The sequence below is a fragment of the Rhopilema esculentum genome, chromosome 20 (assembly GCF_057945365.1).
Source record: "Rhopilema esculentum isolate cy_ngs chromosome 20, ASM5794536v1, whole genome shotgun sequence".
NCBI lineage: Eukaryota > Metazoa > Cnidaria > Scyphozoa > Rhizostomeae > Rhizostomatidae > Rhopilema > Rhopilema esculentum.
The window spans coordinates 5,895,343-5,915,725 of NC_142834.1; the positions used below are offsets into that span (position 1 = coordinate 5,895,343).

At 34.0% G+C, this 20,383-nt stretch overlaps 2 protein-coding genes across 5 annotated transcripts in view; one reads left to right on the forward strand and one right to left on the reverse strand.

Moving 5' to 3' along the window:
• The window catches only part of LOC148957837 (uncharacterized), a 126,701-nt gene that overhangs the window by 61,341 nt on the left and 44,977 nt on the right, over positions 1-20,383 (reverse strand). For 2 of the 4 annotated variants that reach the window (XR_016145112.1, XM_089114566.1), the window contains exon 1: positions 1,136-1,427. The exons of 1 other annotated variant lie outside the window; for it this stretch is intronic. The gene's annotated coding sequence lies outside the window, so the exon portion shown is untranslated. Of the gene's footprint in view, positions 1-1,135; positions 1,428-2,549; positions 2,764-20,383 lie in introns of those variants that run through there. One more of the 4 variants, XM_089114564.1, reaches the window with a different exon arrangement.
• LOC135685491 (uncharacterized) lies at positions 15,322-18,466 on the forward strand. The gene has a single exon (XM_065201458.2). The coding sequence runs from the start codon at positions 15,698-15,700 to the stop codon at positions 17,825-17,827; it is 2,130 nt and encodes a 709-aa protein (XP_065057530.2). The 5' UTR covers positions 15,322-15,697; the 3' UTR covers positions 17,828-18,466.

Below are 20,383 nucleotides of genomic sequence, written 5' to 3' on the forward strand. Positions count from 1 at the left end.
CACTGAAATGAGTTTCAAACTTCAAATAAAATAAGAAATAAGAAATAATAAGAAATAAAATTCCTTATTAAACAGGAGGCACTCAAGAAACAAAGTTTTGCAATCAGTATCAAACTGATTGAAGCAATTTTGATGCCAAAAGTTCTGTACGCATGTGAAACATGGACTAACGCAACTAATAAGCAATTTAAAAACTTAGAAAAATTGCAAAAAGATGCAGTAACAATAATTAACTCTCTACCCCAATCAATGTCATATGATGGAATAGTCCTTGAATGTGGCCTGATGCCTATGGAATTTAGAATAAAAGAGAAAAGATTAATATACTTCCATAAGGTATTAAACATGAACGAAAGTAGATTGACCAAGATAGTTTATGAAGAGCAAAAACGTTTAAATTTCCCAAACTGTTGGTATAAAGAAGTGATTAGTGACATAAAACTGATTGATATTAACCTCAAAGAAAATCAGATCAAAAATTTAACCAAAGAACAGTGGAAAAAAGTTGTTAGAGAAAAAATGATCATAATCATAGAGAATAACATTAGAAATAATAGTAAGACTAAACTTAGATTTATCAAGGGTAGTAAATTTGAAATGAAAGAGTATCTGGGGTGTGAAGACGCGTCATCCCTGCTGAAATTAAAACTAAACATGGTTGACTTAAGAGCGAACTACAAAGGAAAGTACTCTGATTCTCTTTGCAGAAGATGTGGGGCCCATGAGGAATATATTGAACACTTATGGGATTGCCCAAGTTTTTATCAAAAACCCAAGATGGAAAAAACATGTTTAGCTACAAATAATTCAAAAATTCTTAAAAGTATCAACAACACCCTTCAAAAATTTCTTACCAATGGATGAAATAGAAATAAAAAGATTGGCTAAAATTATAGCACCAGCTTGTGATACCCAGTAGTTGGGTAACTGCTCCGAAATGGAGATTTAGCTTCAATTATTATAATGATCTAGCGAATGCATTTGCCCCACATTACAGAGACTGAGCCTTGCTTTTCGTTCTTTGCTGGCTCATACAAATAAAGCTAGGGGTTTTTTAAACCTTCATCTGAAAAAGAACTGCTTTTTATAGAAAGTTTTTTCAAACAAAACCGTGATAATATTTTGTTTTCCTTACCTTGAAATAATGTTTTAATTGGTTGTTGATCCATGTGGACGACCGCCATTTTCATTCGACATATTTATACCGGAAACGAGGCTGCAGCTTGAAATCCGCACACTGTTTTGAGATCAGTGGGGCCTCAAATTATAGGTAAAAAAGACATTCGATGTGGAGGAAATATAATTTTTACGAAACTTCGAAACTGGATTCTGTTTAAACTCTAAAATCGGGGAACATTAAAAATTCAGAGGAAAAAATAAATCGTGTCACCAGTTTCAAATTTAAATTTTACCTCCCCCCCCCCTATACTCTCCTTGGAACCGCCTGTGGTACGTCTAGCCATCAAAAGAACATCTATTGCATGACGATTCAATAATCATCTATTGCATGACGATTCAATTTGATCTTTATTTGCAAATAAACAATTCTGCCTTAGGATACGTACATTAGGTTAGCTACTCGAATAGTTAAACAGTCGATGAACCTGACCCAAAATTTGGCCATAACCATGCAGAGCATCAATAACAATTTGATCTTTACAATCTCGAACTCGCACGTTTTACAACAGGGCCTCCAAAAGCTCTATAGATAATCTAGGTGGTGGCAATGCCTACCACGAAGCTAGAAAGTGCTATCTACATCGTTCAAGCTAGGCTTACAGAAATAGCCTTTTTAATCTCAATGGAAACTTTGTTATGTTGTCCCTTAAACGAGCTTTTTATACTTATAGAGTTTTTGTTAGAGTACCCCTAAAAACAGGTGCCACTAAAGATAAGTGCCTTTAATGTGTCCTTGGGTCATAATTATTAAGAACAGCTAGCGATAATTGCCTAGGATCTTGTCAATGTTTTCAATATTAGATGCATATTCTGGCCGTCCTTAGAATAGATATTTTACAAGGCATTCTATTTAAAAATCTTTATCTTGGAAATTTAATTATGATCAATAAGATAAAAAGGCCAAATAAAATTCAAAACATTGCTTGGTTCCATGTTTAGGGTATTCGTGCAACAGTCAATCAGTGAAACAATCTGATTTACAAACTGTTATCCATCGTAGTCTTTCTATAAGTTTCAAATCTGTTTTATACTAGACTTTCATAATACGAAACAATAATACCTAATTATGGTTCTTATTTCGTGAAACTTTGTTATCGTGAATTGCTTTAGGCTGTTCTTTATTGCTGAATACATATGGCATTGGGGTGAAAGTGATATTTACAAATACAAAAGCGAAGCAACTGTATAAGCTGCAACCCTGCCCTTCTACCGGGGGGCTTCAATGCATCGCCTTAAATTTTTGGCCATGTTTGATTACAACACAAGCTTTGTGTTTAGCGACAACAAGAAGCAGATAGATCAGGAATTCAAATTTCACCTTTAAAGAGATAAATAAATCAATGTCCAAGAAGAGAATAAACGTTCTTTACCTCATTTTCCGTTTATTGGTAAGAGTTTACAGAATCACTGAGTAAACCAAGGATTTCACAGAAAATAAATCTTCAAAATATCATGGCGGGACTCTGTTCAACGAAATTTGGCGGGCTTTTCGAAGGTCTCTGTTTTGGCGGTCTTTCATGGCAAAGCATTCTTGCCTCACCCTCTTTACAATGATATGATTGGTTGATAAGAACAACAAGCCAGCATGATTGACAGGATCCCATATTGTTATTTTAATATCGTTCATTTTTATTGGTTAGTTTCAAACAATTCCTCTGCCACATATAAAACTGAATGGCGCCAATGAGCCTTCAGTTCCTCCTTCTGATAAGTGGTGCCGGTCTCCGTCTATTGACGTCGCACACAACACTGTCAGAATGGTATCCCGAAGGAGACAAAGGGATATGGTGGGGGCTAGCCTGTACTCTGACTTGTGGTGCCGGTCTCCGTCTATTGACGTTGCACACAACGCTTGTCAGATAGAGGGTATTCCTAGGAGACAAAGGGATACCTTCGTTGGCTAGCCCCCGACGAGGAACCTTTTTTTGGCCTTCAAGGCAGAGTGATATAGGTCTCACAGTAAACAGTGAGAAATGCCTAGCGCAACATATAGCCTCTCCTCTGCAGCTCATCCCCGCCTTCTCGTGGTGTTGGCTGTTTTCGCCAATGGGGCAACTGAGTCGGGGCGAACGTCCAGCGCCCTAGAAATTAAACTGGACAAAAATTGCCGTGGGGTTTAAACTACTTCTCCAAAACACCCGGTCAGTATAGAGCACTATATATTTTCAACCATATGGCATAAATATAAAGATTTACTCCATTTTTAAATGTCCTCCATACGTTATAAAAGAGAAGTTGTTCATAAATACGAGGGTATAGCTTAAAGGTCTGAAAAAGGGGCATAAAGCCAATGAATCCTTGTTTCCCCAATTCTTATTCAACAGCACCTATTTGCAATATAGAATTTATAGGTTGAGATGATTTGTTATGGCAGTCTTTTGCTAACGAATTCAACAGTCTGATACCCAAAATAATATGAATAAATTTATAGACTTAGTAGAAATATACATTTTGTTATATATATATATACATCCTCATCTACAAGAGGCCTGCTATGATCTTTGCAGACGTGCTACAAATGGGCAAATACGTGCAATAACGCTAGGTTTCAAATCAAGCTTCTATCTAAACTGCTTATTGGAATGGGGAAGGCTCGACCCTGAAATTAGACTATCCAGCTCTGTGAATCTTTTCATGAAAAATTTACTGTCAATTAACCGCCCAGCCCCAAAGCCGGTCTATCGTATTTATGATCCAAAAGACTTATCCGTCCTAACACAGCTACGGGTTGGACTCAGTAAGCTAAATTTTCATCAATTCAAAGATAATTTTAGGGATTCTTTGAACCCTTTATGCCCAACAAATGATAGTGTTGAGGACACGGAGCACTATTTTCTGCTCTGCAATACTTATGATTTAAATAGACGTGATCTTCTCAACATTGTTCATGCGATATTGTTGACTCATGGTATATTAAATCTTTCAAAAAAGAGCTACTGAAAGTCACCCTTTATGGACATGAACAGTTACCATTTGATTTGAATGGAAAAGCCTTACGGCAACATTGAAGTATATCCAGGCCAGTATAACTTGCAAAGTCAAAGATTTTGTGTTAAGATACTTCCTTTTTGCCAATAATCAATTAACAAACAGTTCAAAATTTAACAAACTTTCCGAATTCAGTGTGACCTTCTTAGTTCAACTTAAAGCTCAATACTCAAACATAGCCAAATAGAGAGTTGTTGAAATCGTATAAAATTTAGACATTTTCAACAAACTTTCAGAATTCAGTGTGCCCCTCTTAGTTAAACTTATAGCTCGATACTCAATAGTGGCCAACTAGAGAGTTGTTGAAATCGTATAAAAATTAGACATTTTCAACAAACTTTCAGAATTCAGTGTGCCCCTCTTAGTTAAACTTATAGCTTGATACTCAAAGGTGGCCAAATAGAGAGTTGTTGAAATTGTATAAAAATTAGGCATTTTCAACAAAGTTTCAGGACTCAGTGTGCCCCTCTTAGTTAAACTGATACCTTGATACTCAATCGTAACCAAATAGAGAGTTGTTGAAATCGTATAAAATTTAGACATTTTCAACAAACTTCCAGAATACAGTGTGCCCTCTTAGTTAAATTTCTGGCTTCATACTCAATCATAGCCAAATAGAAAGTTGTTGAAATCGTATAAAATTTAGACATTTTCAACAAACTTTAAGTATTCAGTGTGCCCCTCTTAGTTAAACTTAAAGCTTGATACTTAAAGGTGGCCAACTAGAGAGTTGTTGAAATCGTATAAAAATTAGGCATTTTCAACAAACTTTCAGGATTCAGTGTGCCCCTCTTAGTTAAACTTATAGCTTGATACTCAATAGTGGCCAACCAGAGAGTTGTTGAAATCGTATAAAAATTAGGCATTTTCAACAAACTTTCAGGATTCAGTGTGCCCCTCTTAGTTAAACTTATAGCTTGATACTCAATAGTGGCCAACCAGAGAGTTGGTGAAATCTTATAAAATTTAGACATTTCCAACAAACTTTCTGAATTCAGTGTGCCCTTCTTAGTTAAACTTATAGCTTGATACTCAATAGTGGCCAACTAGAGAGTTGTTGAAATCGTATAAAATTTACACATTTTCAACAAACTTTCAGAATTCAGTGTGCCCCTCTTAGTTAAACTTATAGCTTGATACTCAATAGTGGCCAACTAAAGAGTTGTTGAAATCGTATAAAATTTAGACATTTCCAACCAACTTTCAGAATTCAGTGTGCCCCTCTTAGTTAAACTTATAGCTTGATACTCAATAGTGGCCAACTAGAGAGTTGTTGAAATCGTATAAAATTTAGACATTTCCAACAAACTTTCAGAATTCAGTGTGCCCTCTTAGTTAAACTTATAGCTTGATACTCAATAGTGGCCAACTAGAGAGTTGTTGAAATCGTATAAAATTTAGACATTTTCAACAAACTTTCAGAAATCAGTGTGCCCCTCTTAGTTAAACTTATAGCTTGATACTCAATAGTGGCCAACTAGAGAGTTGTTGAAATCGTATAAAATTTAGACATTTCCAACAAACTTTCAGAATTCAGTGTGCCCCTCTTAGTTAAACTTATAGCTTGATACTCAATGGTGGCCAAAGAGAGAGTTGTTGAAATCGTATAAAATTTACACATTTTCAACAAACTTTCAGAATTCAGTGTGCCCTTCTTAGTTCAACTTATAGCTTGATACTCAATAGTGGCCAAATAGAGAGTTGGTGAAATCGTATAAAATTTACACATTTTCAACAAACTTTCAGAATTCAGTGTGCCCCTCTTAGTTAAACTTATAGCTTGATACTCAATAGTGGCCAACTAAAGAGTTGTTGAAATCGTATAAAATTTAGACATTTCCAACCAACTTTCAGAATTCAGTGTGCCCCTCTTAGTTAAACTTATAGCTTGATACTCAATAGTGGCCAACTAGAGAGTTGTTGAAATCGTATAAAATTTAGACATTTTCAACAAACTTTCAGAAATCAGTGTGCCCCTCTTAGTTAAACTTATAGCTTGATACTCAATAGTGGCCAACTAGAGAGTTGTTGAAATCGTATAAAATTTAGACATTTCCAACAAACTTTCAGAATTCAGTGTGCCCCTCTTAGTTAAACTTATAGCTTGATACTCAATGGTGGCCAAAGAGAGAGTTGTTGAAATCGTATAAAATTTAGACATTTCCAACAAACTTTCAGAATTCAGTGTGCCCTTCTTAGTTCAACTTATAGCTTGATACTCAATAGTGGCCAAAAAGAGAGTTGGTGAAATCGTATAAAATTTACACATTTTCAACAAACTTTCAGAATTCAGTGTGCCCCTCTTAGTTAAACTTATAGCTTGATACTCAATAGTGGCCAACTAAAGAGTTGTTGAAATCGTATAAAATTTAGACATTTCCAACCAACTTTCAGAATTTAGTGTGCCCCTCTTAGTTAAACTTATAGCTTGATACTGAATAGTGGCCAACTAGAGAGTTGTTGAAATCGTATAAAATTTAGACATTTCCAACAAACTTTCAGAATTCAGTGTGCCCTCTTAGTTAAACTTATAGCTTGATACTCAATAGTGGCCAACTAGAGAGTTGTTGAAATCGTATAAAATTTAGACATTTTCAACAAACTTTCAGAATTCAGTGTGCCCCTCTTAGTTAAACTTATAGCTTGATACTCAATAGTGGCCAACTAGAGAGTTGTTGAAATCGTATAAAATTTAGACATTTTCAACAAACTTTCAGAATTCAGTGTGCCCCTCTTAGTTAAACTTATAGCTTGATACTCAATAGTGGCCAACTAAAGAGTTGTTGAAATCGTATAAAATTTAGACATTTCCAACCAACTTTCAGAATTCAGTGTGCCCCTCTTAGTTAAACTTATAGCTTGATACTCAATAGTGGCCAACTAGAGAGTTGTTGAAATCGTATAAAATTTAGACATTTCCAACAAACTTTCAGAATTCAGTGTGCCCTCTTAGTTAAACTTATAGCTTGATACTCAATAGTGGCCAACTAGAGAGTTGTTGAAATCGTATAAAATTTAGACATTTTCAACAAACTTTCAGAATTCAGTGTGCCCCTCTTAGTTAAACTTATAGCTTGATACTCAATAGTGGCCAACTAGAGAGTTGTTGAAATCGTATAAAATTTAGACATGTCCAACAAACTTTCAGAATTCAGTGTGCCCCTCTTAGTTAAACTTATAGCTTGATACTCAATGGTGGCCAAAGAGAGAGTTGTTGAAATCGTATAAAATTTAGACATTTTCTACAAACTTTCAGAATTCAGTGTGCCCCTCTAAGTTAAACTTATAGCTTGATACTTAAAGGTGGATAAACAGAGAGTTGTTGTAATCGCATAAAAATTAGACATTTTCAACAAATTTTCCTATTTCATAACCAAATAAGAAAATGTTAAAATCCTTTAAAATTTAGACATTCTAATCAAACTTTCAGAATTAAGTGTGCCCTTCTTAGTTTAACTGATAGCTTAATACTCAATGGTGGCCAGATAGAGAGTTGTTGAAATCGTATAAAATTTAGACATTTTCAACAAACTTACAGAGTCCTTCTTAGTTAAACTGATAGCTTGATACTCAATCGTAGACAATAAGAGAGTTGTTGAAAACGTATAAAAGTTAGACATTCTCAACAAACTTTCAGAATTCAGTGTGACCTTCTTAGTTTAACTGATCGCTTAATACTCAATGGTGGCCAGATAGAGAGTTGTTGAAATCGTATAAAATTTAGACATTATCAACAAACTTACAGAGTCCTTCTTAGTTAAACTTATAGCTTGATACTCAATCGTAGACAATTAGAGAGTTGTTGAAATCGTATAAAATTTAGACATTTCCAACAAACTTTCTGAATTCAGTGTGCCCTTCTTAGTTCAACTTAGAGCTTGATACTCAATAGTGGCCAACCAGAGAGTTGGTGAAATCTTATAAAATTTAGACATTTCCAACAAACTTTCTTAATTCAGTGTGCCCTTCTTAGTTCAACTTATAGCTTGATACTCAATAGTGGCCAAATAGAGAGTTGGTGAAATCGTATAAAATTTACACATTTTCAACAAACTTTCAGAATTCAGTGTGCCCCTCTTAGTTAAACTTATAGCTTGATACTCAATAGTGGCCAACTAAAGAGTTGTTGAAATCGTATAAAATTTAGACATTTCCAACCAACTTTCAGAAATCAGTGTGCCCCTCTTAGTTAAACTTATAGCTTGATACTCAATAGTGGCCAACTAGAGAGTTGTTGAAATCGTATAAAATTTAGACATTTCCAACAAACTTTCAGAATTCAGTGTGCCCTCTTAGTTAAACTTATAGCTTGATACTCAATAGTGGCCAACTAGAGAGTTGTTGAAATCGTATAAAATTTAGACATTTTCAACAAACTTTCAGAAATCAGTGTGCCCCTCTTAGTTAAACTTATAGCTTGATACTCAATAGTGGCCAACTAGAGAGTTGTTGAAATCGTATAAAATTTAGACATTTCCAACAAACTTTCAGAATTCAGTGTGCCCCTCTTAGTTAAACTTATAGCTTGATACTCAATGGTGGCCAAAGAGAGAGTTGTTGAAATCGTATAAAATTTAGACATTTTCAACAAACTTTCAGAATTCAGTGTGCCCTTCTTAGTTCAACTTATAGCTTGATACTCAATAGTGACCAAAAAGAGAGTTGGTGAAATCGTATAAAATTTACACATTTTCAACAAACTTTCAGAATTCAGTGTGCCCCTCTTAGTTAAACTTATAGCTTGATACTCAATAGTGGCCAACTAAAGAGTTGTTGAAATCGTATAAAATTTAGACATTTCCAACCAACTTTCAGAATTCAGTGTGCCCCTCTTAGTTAAACTTATAGCTTGATACTCAATAGTGGCCAACTAGAAAGTTGTTGAAATCGTATAAAATTTAGACATTTCCAACAAACTTTCAGAATTCAGTGTGCCCTCTTAGTTAAACTTATAGCTTGATACTCAATAGTGGCCAACTAGAGAGTTGTTGAAATGGTATAAAATTTAGACATTTTCAACAAACTTTCAGAATTCAGTGTGCCCCTCTTAGTTAAACTTATAGCTTGATACTCAATAGTGGCCAACTAGAGAGTTGTTGAAATCGTATAAAATTTAGACATTTCCAACAAACTTTCAGAATTCAGTGTGCCCCTCTTAGTTAAACTTATAGCTTGATACTCAATGGTGGCCAAAGAGAGAGTTGTTGAAATCGTATAAAATTTAGACATTTTCAACAAACTTTCAGAATTCAGTGTGCCCCCCTAAGTTAAACTTATAGCTTGATACTTAAAGGTGGATAAACAGAGAGTTGTTGTAATCGCATAAAAATTAGACATTTTAAAAAAACTTTCCCATTTCATAACCAAATAAGAAAATGTTAAAATCCTTTAAAATTTAGACATTCTAAACAAACTTTCAGAATTAAGTGTGCCCTTCTTAGTTTAACTGATAGCTTAATACTCAATGGTGGCCAGATAGAGAGTTGTTGAAATCGTATAAAATTTAGACATTTTCAACAAACTTACAGAGTCCTTCTTAGTTAAACTGGTAGCTTGATACTCAATCGTAGACAATAAGAGAGTTGTTGAAAACGTATAAAAGTTAGACATTCTCAACAAACTTTCAGAATTCAGTGTGACCTTCTTAGTTTAACTGATAGCTTAATACTCAATGGTGGCCAGATAGAGAGTTGTTGAAATCGTATAAAATTTAGACATTATCAACAAACTTACAGAGTCCTTCTTAGTTAAACTTATAGCTTGATACTCAATCGTAGACAATTAGAGAGTTGTTGAAATCGTATAAAATTTAGACATTTCCAACAAACTTTCTGAATTCAGTGTGCCCTTCTTAGTTCAACTTATAGCTTGATACTCAATAGTGGCCAACCAGAGAGTTGGTGAAATCTTATAAAATTTAGACATTTCCAACAAACTTTCTGAATTCAGTGTGCCCTTCTTAGTTCAACTTATAGCTTGATACTCAATAGTGGCCAAATAGAGAGTTGGTGAAATCGTATAAAATTTACACATTTTCAACAAACTTTCAGAATTCAGTGTGCCCTTCTTATTTCAACTTATAGCTTGATACTCAATAGTGGCCAAATAGAGAGTTGGTGAAATCGTATAAAATTTAGACATTTTCAACAAACTTCCAGAATACAGTGTGCCCTCTTAGTTAAATTTCTGGCTTCATACTCATTCATAGCCAAATAGAAAGTTGTTGAAATCGTATAAAATTTAGACATTTTCAACAAACTTTCAGTATTCAGTGTGCCCCTCTTAGTTAAACTTATAGCTTGATACTTAAAGGTGGCCAAAGAGAAAGTTGTTGAAATCGTATAAAATTTAGACATTTCCAACAAACTTTCTGAATTCAGTGTGCCCTTCTTAGTTCAACTTATAGCTTGATACTCAATAGTGGCCAAATAGAGAGTTGGTGAAATCGTATAAAATTTAGACATTTTCAACAAACTTCCAGAATACAGTGTGCCCTCTTAGTTAAATTTCTGGCTTCATACTCAATCATAGCCAAATAGAAAGTTGTTGAAATCGTATAAAATTTAGACATTTTCAACAAACTTTCAGTATTCAGTGTGCCCCTCTTAGTTAAACTTATAGCTTGATACTTAAAGGTGGCCTAATAGAGAGTTGTTGTAAACGTATAAAAATTAGACATTTTCAACCAACTTTCAGAATTCAGTGTGCCCTTCTTAGTTCAACTGATAGCTTGATACTCAATAGTGGCCAACTAGAGAGTTGTTAAAATCGTATAAAATTTAGACATTTCCAACAAACTTTCAGAATTCAGTGTGCCCCTCTTAGTTATACTTACAGCTTGATACTCAAAGGTGGCCAACTAGAGAGTTGTTGAAATCGTATAAAAATTAGGCATTTTCAACAAACTTTCAGGATTCAGTGTGCCCCTCTTAGTTAAACTTATAGCTTGATAGTCAATAGTGGCCAACCAGAGAGTTGTTGAAATCGTATAAAAATTAGGCATTTTCAACAAACTTTCAGGATTCAGTGTGCCCCTCTTAGTTAAACTTATAGCTTGATACTCAATAGTGGCCAACCAGAGAGTTGGTGAAATCTTATAAAATTTAGACATTTCCAACAAACTTTCTGAATTCAGTGTGCCCTTCTTAGTTCAACTTATAGCTTGATACTCAATAGTGGCCAAATAGAGAGTTGGTGAAATCGTATAAAATTTACACATTTTCAACAAACTTTCAGAATTCAGTGTGCCCCTCTTAGTTAAACTTATAGCTTGATACTCAATAGTGGCCAACTAAAGAGTTGTTGAAATCGTATAAAATTTAGACATTTCCAACCAACTTTCAGAATTCAGTGTGCCCCTCTTAGTTAAACTTATAGCTTGATACTCAATAGTGGCCAACTAGAGAGTTGTTGAAATCGTATAAAATTTAGACATTTCCAACAAACTTTCAGAATTCAGTGTGCCCTATTAGTTAAACTTATAGCTTGATACTCAATAGTGGCCAACTAGAGAGTTGTTGAAATCGTATAAAATTTAGACATTTTCAACAAACTTTCAGAATTCAGTGTGCCCCTCTTAGTTACACTTAGAGCTTGATACTCAATAGTGGCCAACTAGAGAGTTGTTGAAATCGTATAAAATTTAGACATTTCCAACAAACGTTCAGAATTCAGTGTGCCCCTCTTAGTTAAACTTATAGCTTGATACTCAATGGTGGCCAAAGAGAGAGTTGTTGAAATCGTATAAAATTTAGACATTTTCAACAAACTTTCAGAATTCAGTGTGCCCCTCTAAGTTAAACTTATAGCTTGATACTTAAAGGTGGATAAACAGAGAGTTGTTGTAATCGCATAAAAATTAGACATTTTCAACAAACTTTCCTATTTCATAACCAAATAAGAAAATGTTGAAATCCTTTAAAATTTAGACATTCTAAACAAACTTTCAGAATTAAGTGTGCCCTTCTTAGTTTAACTGATAGCTTAATACTCAATGGTGGCCAGATAGAGAGTTGTTGAAATCGTATAAAATTTAGACATTTTCAACAAACTTACAGAGTCCTTCTTAGTTAAACTGATAGCTTGATACTCAATCGTAGACAATAAGAGAGTTGTTGAAAACGTATAAAAGTTAGACATTCTCAACAAACTTTCAGAATTCAGTGTGCCCTTCTTAGTTTAACTGATAGCTTAATACTCAATGGTGGCCAGATAGAGAGTTGTTGAAATCGTATAAAATTTAGACATTATTAACAAACTTACAGAGTCCTTCTTAGTTAAACTTATAGCTTGATACTCAATCGTAGACAATTAGAGAGTTGTTGAAATCGTATAAAATTTAGACATTTCCAACAAAATTTCTGAATTCAGTGTGCCCTTCTTAGTTCAACTTATAGCTTGATACTCAATAGTGGCCAACCAGAGAGTTGGTAAAATCTTATAAAATTTAGACATTTCAAACAAACTTTCCGAATTCAGTGTGCCCTTCTTAGTTCAACTTATAGCTTGATACTCAATAGTGGCCAAATAGAGAGTTGGTGAAATCGTATAAAATTTACATATTTTCAACAAACTTTCAGAATTCAGTGTGCCCCTCTTAGTTAAACTTATAGCTTGATACTCAATAGTGGCCAACTAAAGAGTTGTTGAAATCGTATAAAATTTAGACATTTCCAACCAACTTTCAGAATTCAGTGTGCCCCTCTTAGTTAAACTTATAGCTTGATACTCAATAGTGGCCAACTAGAGAGTTATTGAAATCGTATAAAATTTAGACATTTCCAACAAACTTTCAGAATTCAGTGTGCCCCTCTTAGTTAAACTTATAGCTTGATACTCAATGGTGGCCAAAGAGAGAGTTGTTGAAATCGTATAAAATTTAAATATTTTCAACAAACTTTCAGAATTCAGTGTGCCCCTCTAAGTTAAACTTATAGCTTGATACTTAAAGTTGGATAAACAGAGAGTTGTTGTAATCGCATAAAAATTAGACATTTTCAACAAACTTTCCTTTTTCATAACCAAATAAGAAAATGTTGAAATCCTTTAAAATTTAGACATTCTAAACAAACTTTCAGAATTAAGTGTGCCCTTCTTAGTTTAACTGATAGCTTAATACTCAATGGTGGCCAGATAGAGAGTTGTTGAAATCGTATAAAATTTAGACATTTTCAACAAACTTACAGAGTCCTTCTTAGTTAAACTGATAGCTTGATACTCAATCGTAGACAATAAGAGAGTTGTTGAAAACGTATAAAAGTTAGACATTTTCAACAAACTTTCAGAATTCAGTGTGCCCCTCTAAGTTAAACTTATAGCTTGATACTTAAAGTTGGATAAACAGAGAGTTGTTGTAATCGCATAAAAATTAGACATTTTCAACAAACTTTCCTTTTTCATAACCAAATAAGAAAATGTTGAAATCCTTTAAAATTAAGACATTCTAAACAAACTTTCAGAATTAAGTGTGCCCTTCTTAGTTTAACTGATAGCTTAATACTCAATGGTGGCCAGATAGAGAGTTGTTGAAATCGTATAAAATTTAGACATTTTCAACAAACTTACAGAGTCCTTCTTAGTTAAACTGATAGCTTGATACTCAATCGTAGACAATAAGAGAGTTGTTGAAAACGTATAAAAGTTAGACATTCTCAACAAACTTTCAAAATTCAGTGTGCCCTTCTTAGTTTAACTGATAGCTTAATACTCAATGGTGGCCAGATAGAGAGTTGTTGAAATCGTATAAAACTTAGACATTATCAACAAACTTACAGAGTCCTTCTTAGTTAAACTGATAGCTTGATACTCAATCGTAGACAATAAGAGAGTTGTTGAAAACGTATAAAAGTTAGACATTCTCAACAAACTTTCAGAATTCAGTGTGCCCTTCTTAGTTTAACTGATAGCTTAATACTCAATGGTGGCCAGATAGAGAGTTGTTGAAATCGTATAAAATTTAGAAATTTTCAACAAACTTACAGAGTCCTTTTTAGTTAAACTGATAGCTTGATACTCAATCGTAGACAATTAGAGAGTTGTTGAAAACGTATAAAATTTAGACATTCTCAACAAACTTTCAGAATTAAGTGTGCCCTTCTTAGTTTAACTGATAGCTTAATACTCAATGGTGGCCAGATAGAGAGTTGTTGAAATCGTATAAAATTTAGACATTTTCAACAAACTTACAGAGTCCTTTTTAGTTAAACTGATAGCTTGATTCTCAATAGTGGCCAACTAGAGAGTTGGTGAAATCGTATAAAATTTACACATTTTCAACAAACTTTCAGAATTCAGTGTGCCCCTCTTAGTTAAACTTATAGCTTGATACTCAATAGTGGCCAACTAGAGAGTTGTTGAAATCGTATAAAATTTAGACATTTTCAACAAACTTTCAGAATTCAGTGTGCCCCTCTTAGTTAAACTTATAGCTTGATACTCAATAGTGGCCAACTAAAGAGTTGTTGAAATCGTATAAAATTTAGACATTTCCAACCAACTTTCAGAATTCAGTGTGCCCCTCTTAGTTAAACTTATAGCTTGATACTCAATAGTGGCCAACTAGAGAGTTGTTGAAATCGTATAAAATTTAGACATTTCCAACAAACTTTCAGAATTCAGTGTGCCCTCTTAGTTAAACTTATAGCTTGATACTCAATAGTGGCCAACTAGAGAGTTGTTGAAATCGTATAAAATTTAGACATTTTCAACAAACTTTCAGAATTCAGTGTGCCCCTCTTAGTTAAACTTATAGCTTGATACTCAATAGTGGCCAACTAGAGAGTTGTTGAAATCGTATAAAATTTAGACATTTCCAACAAACTTTCAGAATTCAGTGTGCCCCTCTTAGTTAAACTTATAGCTTGATACTCAATGGTGGCCAAAGAGAGAGTTGTTGAAATCGTATAAAATTTAGACATTTTCAACAAACTTTCAGAATTCAGTGTGCCCCTCTAAGTTAAACTTATAGCTTGATACTTAAAGGTGGATAAACAGAGAGTTGTTGTAATCGCATAAAAATTAGACATTTTCAACAAATTTTCCTATTTCATAACCAAATAAGAAAATGTTAAAATCCTTTAAAATTTAGACATTCTAAACAAACTTTCAGAATTAAGTGTGCCCTTCTTAGTTTAACTGATAGCTTAAGGAGGCAGTTCAGGGTAAAAATGCTGAATAACTGAAAATATGGACAAAATTCAAAAATTGTTTTTTTGCATTCTGTGATGCATATTCTATGCCCCTGAGGTTGAAAAGCTGGTATTTGAAGCTTTACTTTTGAGAATTTTCGATTTGTTGTGAGACCACTTACAAATCTAAACCTTAGCAACGAGTATTTTTTGGTTGCTATGGTGAGTTTTTAACAAAAAAATGCCAAATACAGCAGATATTTAAACCGACAAAAGTCCCAGGTGTTTGTCCATTGTCCATTCCGTCTTTTCCAGCCTCTTTACCATTCAAAATTGCATTCACTTCAACTCAGTTTCTTCAATCTTGAAGCACCTCGTGAAATGCTTTCAGTTCCCAAACCAAAATGTCGCCTGCTAAAAAGTTTCGATCTATTCGGAGGAAAGTACGTAAGGGATTCAAAGGTATAAAGATCCAAGATATTCGTAAGGCAGAACAAATTCCATCAGCGAATGCTAGTCCAGTGCAGGCTACAAGTCCTCCTCTTACAAGTAGTGCACAAGGGCCTAGTGAGTCAGGAAGTGTGGCAGACCAAAGTTTCGACCTTGACTCATCCTTCGACGTTATCGATGAAAGCAGTTATGAGACTAGAAACAGGTCTTTACAGCTCGGTAAAAGATATGAACAAATTCATCCTGCGTGTGGTTTCAAAATTATTGACTTCGATCTGCTAAAACAGAGTCTAGAAGCAGCATTTATTTGCACACTTTGTAAAACCGACAAAACGGGAATTGATATCATGGTAGATGAAAAGAAGAGAAAAGGACTTGAAGAAAGCTTGTCTTTTGTGTGTAAAAATTGTGGAAATGAAACTCTACTGCAAACAAGCAAAGCATTAACTGGCAGGAAAGTTTCAGAGGTCAATGCCCGCTCTGTCATAGCTTCATCTTCGATGGGTCATGCCAGATTGTCAGATTTTTGTGGCACCATGGGACTACCACCTCCTCTTGCAAAGTCCAGTTATCAGCAACAGCTGAAAAATATATGCAAACATATTGTAGAAGCGACTGAAGGAGTATTGATTGAAGCTTCAGAGAAGCTGATACAGATAACAGAGAAAGAGGAACCTTTTCAAATACAGTTTGATGATAGTGGTAGGAAAATTGCAAATGTTGGTGTCACAGTTGATGGTACATGGCAAAAACGAGGACATTCTTCCCGGATCGGAGTTGTTTTTGTGATGTCAGTTAGAACTGGTGCTGTTCTTGATTATGTTATCAAATCAAAAACTTGCCATGAATGTCGATGTCATGAAAAGGATGACAAGGAGACAGATCAATATAAATCTTGGCATGAGAATCACAAGTCCCATTGTGAAATAAACCATGAAGGATCATCAGGAGAGATGGAGGCATCTGGTGCAATAGAAATATTTTTAAGAAGTATTGAATCTAGGGGACTTAAGTATATTGATTTTGTGGGGGATGGAGACAGCAGTAGTTTTGGGAGAGTTAAAGAGGCATTAGAGGGAAAATATGGCAAAGATTATGAGGTCAGAAAAGAAGAATGTGTAGGTCACATCCAAAAAAGAATTGGCACTGCCTTGAGAGAATTCAAAAATAAAAGAAAAAGTTGTAAACTTTCAGATGGAAAATATGTTGGTGGTAAAGGGAGACTTACAAAAGTTGCTATTGACAATATTCAAAACTATTATGGATCAGCAATACGAAACAACAAAGGATCGATTGATGGAATGAAGCAAAGTATCAAAGCCATTCAGCATCATTGTATAATAAACAACTATTTATCATTGGAAGAACAACACCAGTTTTGCCCTAAAGATCAAGATACATGGTGTAAATTCTGGAAGGAAAAGCTATACAATGATGGAAAATATTGCCAAGATAAGAGGCTACCCGGTGTATTTTTTGAAGAACTAACACCAATATTTCAAAGGCTTTCAGATGATGCATTGCTTCGAAGATGCCTGAAAGGATTGACCCAGAATCAAAATGAAAGCCTTAATGGTCAAGTGTGGACAAACAGGTGTCCAAAAACAAAGTACTGTGGGACCACAAAAGTTAAAATAGCTGTTTGTGAAGCAGTTTCCATGTGGAATACTGGAGCTGCAAGTAGAGCTCTGCTGATGAAATCTTTGGGTATCAAAGACCTTGGTCCTCATACCTTGAAATATTTGAGGAACCAAAACAAACAGAGGTTTCAAAATTCAAAAAGGAAATCTAGCATGGAATTTAAGACAAAAAGGAAAGCACTGCGTCATAAGAGTAAGAAAAATAAAAAAAACTCAGATAAAAAGTCATATAAAGCAGGTTCTTTTGATATAGACTCTCTACCTGAAGTCAGACAAAAGAAGAAAAATAAAGCAAGAGGAGCAACCAGAAAGCAAGTTGATGATGAACATAATAATAAGAGAAAAAGAATTGATTCAGAAGATGATAGCAATTGTCAAAATATAACATTCATTGATGAAAAAGAAATAGCTGTTCTAACAGAATTCAAGAAAAAGAAGGTCTAAAGGAAGAATTCTGCATGGAAGTTTATTATAAAGACTTAATTGTACAATATTTATCACCAGGACATTGGTCTTATCTTATATTTTGGCATCATTTTGGTTGTGAAATAATCCTAAAACTTTACTATGCGTTTTCTCAACATTTAACATTGTAGACGTGCGTATAGGAAAACATTGATAAATTTAAAATCTGTTGCCAGATCAAGCTCAAATTTTCACAGTATATGTATTTAAGATAGTTCTATGCAATGAATTGACAAGTTTACAAAATTTCTTGTTGAACTAATTTGAACTACAAAAAACTATTTTTTGGACATTCCCCCCTATTAATTGATAATTTTGAAAAAAACCCAATACATTGCACAGCTTGTTGCAATGCAGTTTCTCTGCAGAAGTTTCAGCTTCCTGTGGTTGATAGAACTTGTTTTATCAATGTCAAAGGCAAAAAGAGTACACTTGTTTACATATTGTTTCCATGGAAACCAATTTACTTTTTTCATTAATAATTATCAAAAATTGTTTCTTATTTCAATGTCATCCACTAGCAGAAAAATTGTGTATGTATTGACACTTACACAAAAGTTATGTTGGTTTTGTTAAAACTAACATTTATTCAAATATAACATGAACTGCCTCCTTAATACTCAATGGTGGCCAGATAGAGAGTTGTTGAAATCGTATAAAATTTAGACATTTTCAACAAACTTACAGAGTCCTTCTTAGTTAAACTGATAGCTTGATACTCAATCGTAGACAATAAGAGAGTTGTTGAAAACGTATAAAAGTTAGACATTCTCAACAAACTTTCAGAATTCAGTGTGACCTTCTTAGTTTAACTGATAGCTTAATACTCAATGGTGTCCAGATAGAGAGTTGTTGAAATCGTATAAAATTTAGACATTATCAACAAACTTACAGAGTCCTTCTTAGTTAAACTTATAGCTTGATACTCAATCGTAGACAATTAGAGAGTTGTTGAAATCGTATAAAATTTAGACATTTCCAACAAACTTTCTGAATTCAGTGTGCCCTTCTTAGTTCAACTTAGAGCTTGATACTCAATAGTGGCCAACCAGAGAGTTGGTGAAATCTTATAAAATTTAGACATTTCCAACAAACTTTCTTAATTCAGTGTGCCCTTCTTAGTTCAACTTATAGCTTGATACTCAATAGTGGCCAAATAGAGAGTTGGTGAAATCGTATAAAATTTACACATTTTCAACAAACTTTCAGAATTCAGTGTGCCCCTCTTAGTTAAACTTATAGCTTGATACTCAATAGTGGCCAACTAAAGAGTTGTTGAAATCGTATAAAATTTAGACATTTCCAACCAACTTTCAGAATTCAGTGTGCCCCTCTTAGTTAAACTTATATCTTGATACTCAATAGTGGCCAACTAGAGAGTTGTTGAAATCGTATAAAATTTAGACATTTCCAACAAACTTTCAGAATTCAGTGTGCCCTCTTAGTTAAACTTATAGCTTGATACTCAATAGTGGCCAACTAGAGAGTTGTTGAAATCGTATAAAATTTAGACATTTTCAACAAACTTTCAGAAATCAGTGTGCCCCTCTTAGTTAAACTTATAGCTTGATACTCAATAGTGGCCAACTAGAGAGTTGTTGAAATCGTATAAAATTTAGACATTTCCAACAAACTTTCAGAATTCAGTGTGCCCCTCTTAGTTAAACTTAAAGCTTGATACTCAATGGTGGCCAAAGAGAGAGTTGTTGAAATCGTATAAAATTTAGACATTTCCAACAAACTTTCAGAATTCAGTGTGCCCCTCTTAGTTAAACTTATAGCTTGATACTCAATGGTGGCCAAAGAGAGAGTTGTTGAAATCGTATAAAATTTAGACATTTTCAACAAACTTTCAGAATTCAGTGTGCCCCTCTAAGTTAAACTTATAGCTTGATACTTAAAGGTGGATAAACAGAGAGTTGTTGTAATCGCATAAAAATTAGACATTTTCAACAAATTTTCCTATTTCATAACCAAATAAGAAAATGTTAAAATCCTTTAAAATTTAGACATTCTAAACAAACTTTCAGAATTAAGTGTGCCCTTCTTAGTTTAACTGATAGCTTAATACTCAATGGTGGCCAGATAGAGAGTTGTTGAAATCGTATAAAATTTAGACATTTTCAACAAACTTACAGAGTCCTTCTTAGTTAAACTGATAGCTTGATACTCAATCGTAGACAATAAGAGAGTTGTTGAAAACGTATAAAAGTTAGACATTCTCAACAAACTTTCAGAATTCAGTGTGACCTTCTTAGTTTAACTGATAGCTTAATACTCAATGGTGTCCAGATAGAGAGTTGTTGAAATCGTATAAAATTTAGACATTATCAACAAACTTACAGAGTCCTTCTTAGTTAAACTTATAGCTTGATACTCAATCGTAGACAATTAGAGAGTTGTTGAAATCGTATAAAATTTAGACATTTCCAACAAACTTTCTGAATTCAGTGTGCCCTTCTTAGTTCAACTTAGAGCTTGATACTCAATAGTGGCCAACCAGAGAGTTGGTGAAATCTTATAAAATTTAGACAT

Bases quoted from the DNA above. Each gene is read 5' to 3' on its own strand.
- LOC135685491 (XM_065201458.2), top strand. From the start codon at position 15,698: ATGTCGCCTGCTAAAAAGTTTCGATCTATTCGGAGGAAAGTACGTAAG.